At 29.1% G+C, this 14296-nt stretch overlaps 1 protein-coding gene across 1 annotated transcript; it reads left to right on the top strand.

Annotated features, from left to right (window-relative positions):
• The first annotated feature begins 2526 nt into the window (after nt 1-2526).
• LOC101514863 (GDSL esterase/lipase WDL1-like) lies at nt 2527-5392 on the top strand. Its single transcript, XM_004492392.4, has 6 exons — nt 2527-2682; nt 3293-3370; nt 4092-4241; nt 4486-4559; nt 4763-4912; nt 5118-5392. The coding sequence occupies exons 1-6, from the start codon at nt 2572-2574 to the stop codon at nt 5350-5352; spliced, it is 798 nt and encodes a 265-aa protein (XP_004492449.1). The 5' UTR covers nt 2527-2571; the 3' UTR covers nt 5353-5392.
• The last annotated feature ends 8904 nt before the right edge of the window (nt 5393-14296 follow it).

Here is a 14296-nt window from a genome sequence, read left to right as displayed (position 1 = left end):
TTTTAATTTTTAGCATAATTATTATTTATTTGGATTGATATTAGTGTTGACTGTACTACTAATAGTGCGGGTGTTGAAAACATCTTTTGATGTTAGAGACACTGCTCTTCGTTGGAAAGTATCTTGTATTAAAGACTTTTCAATCTCGTAAAATATCATAGTGAAACATTTGTCTTAATTTTGCTACTATCAACCGATAAAACCTTATATAAATTAAATAAAACATGTTTTTATTGAAAATTATTTAATACTTTTCTTAATACAACTAAATTGGCTAACGAATAGGGATGAGTAAAATATTAATTATAAATTAAGAAATTTTGAGACAAAAAGTGAGCACATATTGCTCATATGAGAAATATTAGTTATAAATTGAGAAATTACGAGACAAGTAGTGAACATATTGCTAACATCAGTTATTGGAGTAGTAGTATACACATTATTTTCTTCTTCAACTAAAAGATGAGAAATTTTACATGAGTTCTTGATGATGTTGTAGAGCAGTTGAAATGTCTTATTTTATTTTTTAAAAAATATAGAGAAAATAGATTTGAAAATGCTATTAATTCTACTAAAAAAAATTTGTATAGTTATTAAATAAAATATTAATAATTTATTTATTAATTTTTAAAAAGACCCATCTAGTAGTTTCACTTTAAGCCTCATAATGTGTTGGGTCGGCCCTAGATATAGTACTGACGAGTGGAAAGATAAAGAGAGAGTCACACGAGAAAATGCAAGATTGAAAGATGAGGAAAAAGACAATAATGTACATTGCAAATATTTTGAAGAAGTTTTTATGATTCACAAATCACAAATAATAAAGACCAGTTATCCGTCACATTGCATTTATCATAATTGGTATATCGGTAGCGGTATGGGTATTTTTAATATTTAATTAATTAATATAAAATAAGAGTATATATTTGAAATTTTAAATGATTTGTAAGTTGGAAACTTGTGATGAAATTTTTTAAAACCTTCGTATAACTAAATGATGTAGATTCATGGAAATTTTGAGTCCTATACATTTCGAAAATATTAAATACAAATTGGCCAATTTATTTGATGTTATCGATCAATTATTAGAAAAACATGGATATATTCTGATTACCAAATTAATTTAATTATTTCCTTCGAGTATCGATATTTGTTTCATATAAAGATATATATAAGATATGTTGTGATTCAACAATAAATCATAACCAAAGAGTTTTATAGTTAAAAAAAATCAATCATAACCAAATTAGTTATTAATTATTTTTTTACTCCTATATTTTTATAATTGAATGTAATTTTGTTTTTTATATCATTATTGCAGGTAATCTGCTCTGTAATCGGTCCTGCCATCAATAGACGGTTAAATTATGATTGGAGGCATGTGAAATCAAATCTGAAAATTTAATTTTATTGTAATTGACCTTATGAAATAGCATTTATCGTAGAGTTACACTCCGCTTAAAGCTGCCACGTGAAAAGAACTATACATGAAATCTATTCTAAATAACCTTAGTATAAATAACAAGATAACACAAGGAATAATTGTTTTACATTTTAAATAAATTACAATCATCACTGGTGAGACATACAAAATATTACGACTGATGTTAATTTTATGATGATACTATTGTTATTGAATGGTAATATAAAATATTTACACTAATACACCATTTGTATGTATGTATTAAATATTGACTAAATTACAGTTTTAGTCTTTTTATTTTAGTTAAATTATAAAAGTTGTCTCTCTATTTTATTGTTCTTCAGTTTTGGTTCTCAAATCGAATTTTAATCAAAAATTTGATGAGATATTATTTTTTTAACATATTATTTATGATCATAGATTTCATGTACAATTGTTGTAGAACGAAATCTTGACAAATGGTGTAGCTTAAATAAGCGCAAAAAAAGTAACATTTCATCAAGTTTTAGACTAAAATATGTTTGGGGACTAAACTGTAGAGAAATAAAATGAGAAAACTATTTTCGTAATTCAACTAAAATATGAGGACCAAAACTACAATTAAGTCTTAAATCTTATATATCTTGTGCTATTTATAAAACAATTTAAGTTCATTATTTTATTTTTCTATATTTTTAATTTATCCTTTTCATTTTCTAAATAGTTATCATCATCACATTAATTTAAACTACATAAAGTTACATTAATATTTGGCTCCTACGGTGTTAAACATCTTAGTCTGCCACTAATAAAAGGGGTTGATTAAGGTTATTCATTAGTTTGAAATTGTCATTTAACTCATTTTTCTTATTTTTTATTTATTTAAATAAGTAGTTTTTATATTTGTTAATTTTGTTAAAAGGGACAGAATTGATGACTTCATTATCACTCTAACTTTCTTAAACTACCTTATGACTCATACTTTGAATATTATATATTTTTTTAATAAAAAAATCTTTAGCTCTATTAAAACACATGGCAAATTAAAATTAAACTAAGGATGCTAGCTGGCTTTCATTGACAAAACGTAGAAGCTTGTAAAAACGTCAAACCTACATACATGTATAAATAGGAATGTGTATGTTTGTGTTTATTGAGAGATAATAATCATGGAGCAAAGAACAACGAGACCTCAATTTGTGCTGTTTGGTTCTTCCATGGTTCAACACAGTTATTATGAAGGTTGGGGAGCTACTCTTTGTCACTTGTACGCTCGTAAGGTACATTTTCTTTCTCTTTAAACCATAAAATATTGTTTTTTTTTTTTTTTTGTTTGAAAGGATGATTAAATATTGAGTTGATAAACAATATTTTCCTACATTACAATGTTTTTTTTAATTGAAAAATATATTCATTAAAATCGTATAAAATAAATTTAAAAATAAAATTATAATATTCAACTTATAAAATATAAATTAGTAAAATTATTATAAATAAAATAAAATTTTAAATTTTGATAAAATTAAAATATTTAAAATATTCATAGATTTAAAATTATTACGTTGAACACGTCAAAATAATTTATACTCACTCCATGTTTTTTTTTATAACAAAACAAAATGCATACATATTACAGATACGAGGAAGGTACTTGCATACTTGGTCAAGATGAATGTAAATAAAATAAAAGCAATCGTATACGTCACATGCCACCCACAAAATTATATAAAATAATTAATATGTAATGGTAGGTACATTTGTTGTGGGGATACAGTAATGATAATTTATATGTGATTTATAATATTTATTGTAGCTTTGTGACAGTAAAATGCGTTGGTCAATTACTTTTTTGTTACCTTACAAGTTACAACATACATTAAATTGATGTAGGCAGATATAGTTTTGCGGGGATACAGTGCTTGGAATTCAACGCGTGCTCTGCAAATTGTTGATAAAATTCTTCCTAAGGTATATTCAATTGAGTATCTGATTATTTAATGCCACTTTGATTTTAAATTTTCACATCTTTCCCTCTACAAGAGTATTTTAGATCCAGTTTAATTTCTTTTGAATCTACAACTTTCGTCATTGTCCTATTATGATCTCAATTTTTTTTATATCTGATTTTGATATTTTCCATTTTCTCTAAATGGGATCCAAATTGCACAATAATGATATTAGAAGACTAAAAGTAGAAATTAAAAAAACATAATTAGAAAATTCTTTTTCTGCAAAATAGGTAAAAAAAAACATTATATTGGTTTTCAAGTTCACTAAAAACAAAAAAGTGGGACCAAATTCAAATAATTGCAATATTTGAGAAAGTATATATATATATTGAATTCGACTAAGGATGATAACAGTAGAATTTAGTATAGTACGTACTATAGTACTTATCTCCACATCCGTAATCTAAAAAAATATTTGTATCATTTCCTAGTTGCAACGTTAGAAATTAACATTAAGATGAATTTTACAATTAGGACATGATCCAAAACTATATGTTAGTGATTAGTTTGAAGAACATCTTGCATATAATATATGTTATTGATTTTCATCATCATAGACACAATATTTTTAATTATATTTACATTTGGTTGTGCACAATGTGATTATACTTGACTATAATTATGAGCTTAATGCATATGTCAAAGACTTACCCCTATGGTACTGGTTATCTCAAATACAGAATACAATTAGTATGCAATCACAACCAACATTGGTGATTGTGTACTTTGGTGGTAATGATTCTACTCGTCTACGCCAAAGTGGCAAAGGTCCTCATGTACCATTAGAGGAATACAAAGAAAATATGAGAAAGATTGCTATTCATATAAAGGTAAAGTTTTTCATACTATAGTTACAAATAATATAAATTTTTCAATTACAATAATTTGATAAATTTATTTATGAAACAGACACTATTGAGGTAAAGAAATGTCTCATCCTTCAAGAAATTATTGTAAACTCTACATTAATTCAGTATTTATTTCATATTTACTTCCGTCCATAAATATAAATTTTTGAATTTTCCCCCTTTTTAATTAATTGTTGAGTTTGACACAATTTCTAATAATTTATAGAGTCTGTCCGAGAATATTCGCATTCTATTTCTCAGTACTCCTCCCGTCAATGAAGAACAAATCGAACACAACAGGTAACGGCTACGTATCATTTGCTATTTTATTTATTAATTAATCCTAATGTTAAAAAAGTTGATGGATATATATAAAAGTGATGCATAACTCAAAGACATTCCAGAAGATAAAGAAAACTCCAAGACATATATCTAGACTATGATCACATGCTCTAAAAAAATTATTTAATTTTTTTGTCTTAATAATAAGTGTCATATTCCAGTGATGAATTTGGACAACCATTAAGGACAAACGAAGCATGTCGAATATATTCGGAAGCGTGTTTGGAGATGTGTCGCGAGGAGAATATCAAAGCCATTGATATGTGGTCCTTAATCCAGACAAGAGATGATTGGAAAGATGTTTGTTTCATGTAAGTATTATGCTTTCACATGCACTCCTAATAAATGAAATATAATTGAAAGTATTATAGATCTAATCTTAATTTACGAATATATATATTAGTTTTTCAATTACTATTTTTGTTTATATTTCATTTCAGAATAGTACGTCGCTAAACAAAAATTGTTCAAAAATGTATTTCAATAATTGAATTAGGTGGTTTGGTTATTTTTTAGTGATGGAGTTCATCTATCAATTGAGGGTAGCAAAATGGTGTCGGATGAGATATTGAAGGTTCTCAAAGAAGCTGAGTGGCAACCAAGTTTATATTGGAGGAAAATGCCTGTTGAATTTGGAGAAGATTCACCATATGATCCTGTTCTTCCTGATGGAGTGACAACTATTAATGTCTCAAACATACCTTTTCCTTTACATGTAGAGTGGGACAAGGCTGATGTCTCAAATGAATAAAATTCTTACAAAAATCACATAATAATTATGCTTCAATAAAGTTCATCTTTGCGAGTTGGATGAAAAGGTTAAATTTATATTTTAATATATTTAATATTTTAAAAATATAAAAAGAACAATATGATACATGAACCTATATCAGTCATGTTGTTTTTTAAATTTGTTTTATATTATCAAATATTATATTAAAATATAAATTTTACTCTCTAAAATTCTTCAAAAACTAATTCACAAACACACCTTTAAAAATATGGTATTTTTTCATCTTATATGTTGAATAATAAAAGAGAGAACTTTCACTTTGTATTGTAATTGAGCTGAAATATGGTATCTTTTCATTTTATATGTTGAATAATAAATGAGAGAACTTTCAGTCTCTATTGTAATTGAGCTGTTTTATTCAATGATTATAAATGTTTGTGTTTATTTTTATTTCTTTGGAAAAGATATTGTATTGTTATTGCACTTGTTAAAACAATATTGAAATATGCAATAGGAATTAACCAACAAAATAGAAGAAAAACAATTGTAGAGAAAAAACAAAAACAGAGAACGTTCTTGATTTTCTGTTGAAAATCAGAAAACAGAGACTGATCATCGTTCTCTGTTTTCTGCAGTTTTGAAAAAACCAATTTTCACAATCAAATTAAACGATAGTTAAAGAAAGATAGGAGAAGAATAACACTCAGATTTATGTGTTTAGTCTCAATTGATGAGATCTATGTCACAGACAAGCAGATAAGATTAATCCACTATTAATGATTGAACTTTACAAGATTAATGCATTCTCAAGATTGATCTTCAAATATTTATCACTGTTTCTAAACCAGCAATACTAGCCTTTTCACTCAATCCTTTTTTCTCTCCCTTAATCTTCTTCTCTGAATTTATATGAATCTCAAATTGCATATGTCTCACTCTCAATCAAGTTATTCAATGTAGTGATACTTACATCTCCAATTACCACTTGCAACAACACATTACAACTTACACAATGCATTTACAGCTATAGTATTTAAAGACAAACTTCTTAATTAACTATAACTAACATTGTCTTAACTAAATTCAAATATAACTTACTAACTCCAAGTTGTTACTGATTTGAGACACAATTCCACAATTCTCCACCTTGAATCAATATCAGAATAATTCAATCATTGACCTTGCTGCCATTGCTTCAGCTTTACTCTTTGTCGAAGCCAACTATATCCAAGCAATACTTGAACTTAGCTTGTGAAAGTGATTTGGTGAATGTATCAGCCGGGTTATCCTCAGTTGCAATCTTCTCAACTGAAACTTGCTTTGAATCAATCACATCCCTTATGAAGTGATACTTAATATCAATGCGTTTAGACTTATTATGATACACTTGATGATAGGATAAGTGTATAACACTTTTGTTGAGACAAAATCTCAATTTAATGTTTTGATTAAAAACAAACAAAAAGTTCATTAAGAATGTTAATTATGATTCTAAATATTATGTTAATTTAACTTGTGCTTTTGAGTGTATTAATTTAAAGGTATGATTTAAACAAAGCAAAGAAATCAGCATAAAAACGCAAAAATCTGAACAGACAAAAATGGAGAACATTTTTAACAAAATCTTGAAAACAGAGAATGTTCTCCAGTTTCAAGAATGATCATCACAACTCTAAAATCAATCAATCTCCACTAATTAAAAGAAGTTTTAGCCTATGGATTTTACATCTATATCATCAACACTTGGCAAGGAACAAACTGAGATGATCAGATTCAAAGAAACTACTCGAATCACAAAGAAAGAAGATCACGAATTAGCAAGATCAGACAGATCTGAATATTCTTGACAGCATTCTGATCATTCTGGACAGTAGTGTAACATCAGTCTCCAGACTGATAAACATTTTCCAGCATGTTAACATCAATCTCCAACATGCTAACATCATTCTCCGACATGTTAAACACCAACCTCCAGATTGATCATCAATCTCCATAAAGTTCAAAAACTAACAGTCCAGATGGATTATCAATCTTCGTTTCTGCAGAGGTTCAGTATCAATCTCCATATTTCTACAGAAGTTCATCATCTTTCTCCACACTGTTTTGGACATAATCAAGTCTCTAGATTAAATCTATAATATCAACAAATACATCTGAAGCATAAAGGATCACTAAATACAAAGGCAATCTGATCAAGAACGAATGAATCAGCCCAGTCAAACATGTTTAAAAATGTTCAAAGGCTAAAATATTTGTATTCATATATATTGGTTTTGGTCAAAACTGACAGAGCACTACCAACAGCTCTTTTGACCATTACTAAATGTCCTAAAATCCTATAAAAGGAAGGTCAATGCCCAAGAAAAAAAATCAGAGCTTCAAGTACTAAGCAATTCATTACTCATTTCAATCATACTTGAATTTCTCTCACTCACATACATTGAATCAATTCTGATTTTTCCCATTCGATTTCTAGAATCACTCTCGCGTATTTCTCTGTCAAAGAATCAGAACTCAAACAAGTGTTGAGCCTTCTCAGATTCTAACAAAACAATCTCATCATTATTGTAAAACTCAAACTATAAGAGTTTAGTATAGTTTGAGTCGATTGTAATAAATCCTATCAAGGTTGATAGGTGACTTGATTGAACTCTTTTTTGGGTTGAAAGGTTTTAACTTTGTAACATATCAATGTTGATCTGAACTAGGTGCTGTAAAACCAAGAAGGTTCTTTGTTTTAAACACATAGTGGAAAATCTCACGGTTGTGAGGACTGAACGTAACCCGGGTTGGGTGAACCAGGATATATCGTTGTGTGGTATCTCTTCCCTTATCTATTTAATTTTAGTCGGATTGATTATCAAGTTAAATACATAAACTGAATTATTGATTTTAACTAACCAAGAACGTTCTCCATTTTCTGTTTTCACAACCAATAACGCTCTCCGTTTTCTGTTTTCACAACTAAGATCAATCTTGAGTTATTTTCTTAAGTTTTTAACAGGAATTTTTAAAAGGGTGAATTTACAATTCAAACCCCCTTTCTTGTAAATTGAAAATGCGACTTCAACTTTGACTGTCACAATGAATTGAAACACAATTCTGATTTATTCCTAGTTCACCAATAAGTCATTTCATCCACAAAGCTTCTTTAACACCTTCAGTAAGCGCAATGAATTCAGCTTGAGTTGTAGAAAGTGCTACTACCGACTATGTAGTTGCTCTCCAAATTACAACAGTCCCATATAGAGTGAAAACATAAATTGATTTTCTAGGGTCCATGCTTCCAGCATAATCTGAGTCCACATATCATTTGATTGGTTCCTTGTCATGATAAGTCCTTTTGAACTTTAAACCTACTGTTAGTGAGCCATTTAAGTATCTCATAATCCACTTGAGTGCTGACCAATGCAATGCTCCTGGATCAATCATAAATCTATTGACAACATTTACAACATAAGCCTAATCTGGTATGCTACAGATCATTCCGTATTATGCTACCAACTCCACTAGCATAAGGAATTGTACTCATTCTTTGTCTTTCCTCATCAACCTTAGGTGAGTCTTGCCTAGACAATTTGTAATTATGTCCCAGAGAAGTAGTAACTTGTCTTGCATCATGCATTCTATATTAAGTGACAACTTTCTTCAAGTAGGCAGTTTGTGAAAGAAATAGTTCTCCCTTCATTATGTTTGTTTTTATATCCATACCTAAGATCCTTTTGGCCTCTCTAAGTTGTTTCATCTCAAACTCATTACTAAGATCAGCTTTGAGCCTTTTAATCTGGCATTTACTTGAGCTTGCAAGAAGAATATCATCTACATATAGTAATAGGTAAGTTGGAGAACATTCTTGACTTTCTTGAAAAAACGGAGAATGTTCTTGAGCTGGAGAACATTCTTGAGTTGTAGAACGTTCTTGAATTTTCTCTTTCAGAATGTAAACACATATGTCAAAACTACATCTTGAGAAACCAGTTCTTATCATGAAATCATCAAACTTCCTGCACCATTGTCTAGGACTTTGCTTTAGGTCATACAATGACTTTTTAAGAAGACAAACCTTATTACTGCCTTTAGCAAATCCTTCAGGTTGCTGCATATAAATGGTTTCTTTCAAATCACTATGTAGAAATGTTGTTTTGACATCCAACTGCTCTAATTCCAAGTCTTGTTGAGTTACAATTGAAAGCAGAATTCTGATTAAATAATGTTTTACATCAGGTGCAAATACTTCATTAAAATCGATTCCTTCAAGCTAAGAAAATCCCTTTGCAACTAATCTTGCTTTGAACATTATCTTATCTTTACCTTGAATGCCTTCCTTTCTCTTGAACACCCATTTTGATCCAATTACCCTTTGACTCTTCGGAATGTCAACCAAAATCTAGGTTTGATTATTTTCTAATGATTGCATCTCTTCATTCATAGCTGTCATACAAACTTCTTTGTCTTCACTATTAATGGCTTCACTGTAGTTGTTTGGTTCATCTCTTTAAAGATTGTTGTAGCATTATCATCAAGTGAAGTATCAGTTATGTATTAATGGTTAATCTCTTGATCTTCAGGTGGCTCCACCTCAATCTGAACACTCTTATCATTACTGTTTGAAGTACTGTTAAATGGAGAACGTTATGCGTTTCTGCAATGTTCTTCGTTTCTGCATTATTGAAACGGAGAATGTTCTCCGTTTCTTCAGAATTGTAATGGAGAATGTTCTTTGTCAATCATGGGCATTCTTGTTTCATCAAACACTACATCTCTTGATATGATTCACTTGGGAACACCTTGGTCAATTCTCCATAACTTGTAACCTTTTATTCCTTTAGGATATCCAATGAAAACACATTTGATTGCTCTAGGATCCAATTTATCTTGCCTTGTGTGAGCAAATGCTAATGAACCAAATACCTTCAGATTTAAGTAGTCAGCTCGTTTGCCATTCCACATAACTTTTTAGGCAGCCCTGCACTCAAGATCATACATCTGACCCTTTCCAAGATTGTTATGTTCATCCTTTCAGCAATGCCATTTTGTTGAGGGGTGCATGCAATAGTTCTATGTCTTTGAATACCTAAGTCCCTGCAATACTTATTAAACTGCTCTGAAAGATACTCCAAGCCATTATCAGTTCTTAAACATTTCAGCTTAGTTTCCTTTTGAGTTCCAATTTGCATATGCCATTATTTAAATTTCATAAAAGTGTCACTTTTATTTTTAATGACATAGATCCATACTTTCTTAGAATAATCATCAATTATGGTTAAGAAGTAAGAACAACTAGCATGAGTTTTTGTCCTTGAAGGACCCCACAAATCAGAATGAGCATATTCAAAAGGTCTAGAGGTGTTGTGTTGGCCAACACCAAAACTGCCCCTCTTAGCCTTTCCTAGAATACAATGAACACAAAATTCCAGTTTTTCAATTTTGTAACCATTAAAAAATTTTTTTTTTGATAACTCAATTAAGCCTATTTCACTTATATGTCATAACCTCATATGTCATATTCTAGTAAATGAATGCAAATTAGAGCTAGCAACTGAAGCTTGTGCAATTATAGTAGAACCTTCTAAAATATACAAGTCATTTCTTTTAATGTCTTTAACAATGATATCATCTTTATTAACAATAGTCATAATATCATTCTTTATGTATGTTGAATATTCTAGTATGTCAAACATGCCAACAAAAATTAAATTTCTTTTTAATTCATGTATGTACCTTACATCATTCAGCAGTACCTCTTTGCCATTGAACATTCTGAATCTGATTGTTCCCTTGCCTTGGACTTTACATGATTTGTGGTTGCCAAATAAAACGACTCCTCCATCACGAAGATCTATTGATTCAAAATAATCATTTCTTGGACACATGTAAAAAGTACAACCTAAGTCTAATACCGAGTTCTTTTCACCTTCAGAATTTGAAATCATCAATACCTCTACAGATTCATAACCAGCATCAACAAGTGGAGCATTTCCTGAATCTTGAGAGTTTATTGATTCATTTCTTTCAGGGCAATCTTTCTTGAAATGTCCCTTCTTGTGATAATGGAAGCATCTATAATTCCCTTCAGATTTTGTTTTTGAATTGGACCTTTGCTTATTTCCATTTGATCAATTCTTGTCAGTTCTTCCTCTGGTCACATTCAGACTTTCAACATGATTATCATTCTTGATCTCAAGTCTTTTATAGCTTTCCTTTGTCCAGATGGAGGCATACACTTCTTCAAGAATAATTGTTTGTTCTCTTCCAAACATAATAGCATCCTTGAAATGTTCATATGAACTCAACAGAGCTCTAAGCAATATCAGAGCTTTGTCTTCATCATCTAGCTTGACCTCTAAATTCTTTAAATCATCAAGGATCTTGTTAAAATCAGCAAGTTGGACTGTGATAGATTTCTCTTCATCCATTTTAAAAGAGACCAATTGTTATTTTAAGAAGAGCCTATTTGAAACTGATTTAGTCATGTAGGGAGATTCAAGTTTAAGCCATAAGACTGCTGTTGTTGGTTGCCTTGCAACTTCCCTCAAAGCTTTGTCTCCAAGACACAAGATGATAATGATCTTTGCTTTTTCAATCAGTTATTCCTTTTCTTGTGCAGTCATTGTTGTTGGAAGAGCTTATTCACCCTTTAATACGTTCACCAAGCCTTGTTGTACCAGAACATCATGCATTTTTATTTTCCAAAGACCAAAGTTATTTGATCCATTGAATTTTTCAATGTCAAATTTTGTGGTTCCAACCATTGTTGCTCTATCCCCACATACGCCGCCAATTGTTAAAACAATCTTGGGATCTACAACAAGAATTAACCAACAAAATAGAAGAAAATCAACTGCAGAGAAAAAACGAAAATGGAGAACATTCTTGATTTTCTGCTGAAAACAGAGAATGTTCTAAAAACCAGAAAACGGAGACTGATTATCGTTGTCCGTTTTCTACAGTTTTGAAAAATCATGTTTTCACAATCAAATTAAACGAGAATTAATGAAAGATAGGAGAAGAGTAACACCCAGATTTACGAGTTTAATCTCAATTGATGAGACCTATGTCACAGGCAAGCAAGCAATATTAATCCACTATTAATGATTAAACTTTACAAGATTAAGACCTTCTCAAGATTGATCTCCTAGTATCTATCATTGTTTCTAAACCAGCAATACCAGTCTTTTCACTCAATTATTTTTTCTCTCCATTAATCTTCTTCTCTGAATTTCTATGAATCTCGAATTGCATATGTCTCACTCTCAATCAGCAAATATCACTTGCAACAACACATTACAACTTACACAATACATTTACAGCTATAGTATTTAAAGAAAAACTTTTTAACTAACTATAACTAACATTATCTTAACTAAATTCCGTTATAACTAACTAATTGCAAGTTGTTACTGATTTGAGACACACTTCCACAACACTAAAAAAATAGAACATAAAAATATAGTCACCCATTTTGATAGAATAGTTTAGTGGATGCATTACTATATACACGATTCCAAATCAATTTTATCTTGGAGCTTTTGTTACAATATATGAAATTGGGTTTAGAAACATCAATTAAATAAGTTAAAGAGTCTAATTATAATCAATTAAATAAGTTAAAGAGTCTAATTATAATATGTGTTAATTTTACTTGTTAATGAAAAGGTAAAAGTCTTTGGAAGTGAACAATTATTTATATTTTTAAAAATAATAAAAATGTCCAAATATATTTTGTTATTTCTATAAGTACATTTTCATATATATACTAGCATTTCATATTATATGGTTTACTTCAAGTTTTTCATAAATATAAAATCAATACATATTTTAAAAAATGAAAATAAAATCATTGTTATAAAGTAAACTGCCTTAGAGTTTGTAACAAAAATTTAAACAACATACAATTATATGAGAATTATTATTCTCCGACAAAAATAGTACAAAAAGTTAGTATAGTAGTAGTAACAAAAATATTGTAGCAGCGTGAAATAGCGATATGGTATCTCTAATTATATGTCAAAAATAAAGATAATTTAAAAAGTATTTATTATAACTCTAAATAAATAAAAAAATTAAATTTAAAAGATGATTTATTTACAAATTTATTATTTATAAAAGAAATTGTAGAAATTAAGAAAAATTATTATTTAGTTTGACATTATGTTTTTCCAGCTCCACATATCTTGCGGTACAATAAGAAAATTGAACTACATAGTTTTGGATGAAAATCGTTGATGTGTTATTAGTGTGTTTCCAATTGTTACAACTAGTGTGTTTACAATTGTTACAACTCATGTGTCCAAAACAAGATTAAATTGAAATTCCATTTTATCGTTTGAAATATTTTTAGAGTTAAACTATTACAATTAAAGTATCTTAAAATTGAGAGAAAATGTAACATCTCAATCAATCTAATACTATCAATGATTTAATTAAAAGATGCTTGATAATTAAGAAAAATTATTTAGTTTTTTTAGGTGATTTAAATAATAATAATAATAATAATAATAATAATAATAATAATAATAATAATAATAATAATAATAATAATAATAATAATAATAATAATAATAATAATAATAATAATAATAATAATAATAATATCCAAGACATATGATGAACAATTAAAGGATGAACTTGACAAGAAAGACAAGACACTACAGCTCTTGAAAAAGGAAAAAGTCAAAAGTACAAGTCATCTCCTAGCTTATGGAAGGATCAAACCTCCTATCCAAGGACGGACTGCAAACTCATCCTCCTAAGCTCATGCATTACAAAGACAACTGAATGACACTTTTGTAAATCAGATTAATGACTAAAGTCATTTAAACAAATCTCCAACGGTCACTTAATACTTTTCTTTATGGATGGAGCTTCGCAACCTCTATAAAATGAAGAGAGCTTTTCATCATTCAACACAATAATTACTCATACAAAAGAGAAATACTCAAAGCTAAGAAGAGCAATCTCA

This window comes from Cicer arietinum, chromosome 3 (genome assembly GCF_000331145.2).
Source record: "Cicer arietinum cultivar CDC Frontier isolate Library 1 chromosome 3, Cicar.CDCFrontier_v2.0, whole genome shotgun sequence".
Taxonomy (NCBI): Eukaryota; Viridiplantae; Streptophyta; class Magnoliopsida; order Fabales; family Fabaceae; genus Cicer; species Cicer arietinum.
Note: the sequence above shows the minus strand (reverse complement) of the source record. Positions and strands in the feature narration are given on the sequence as shown.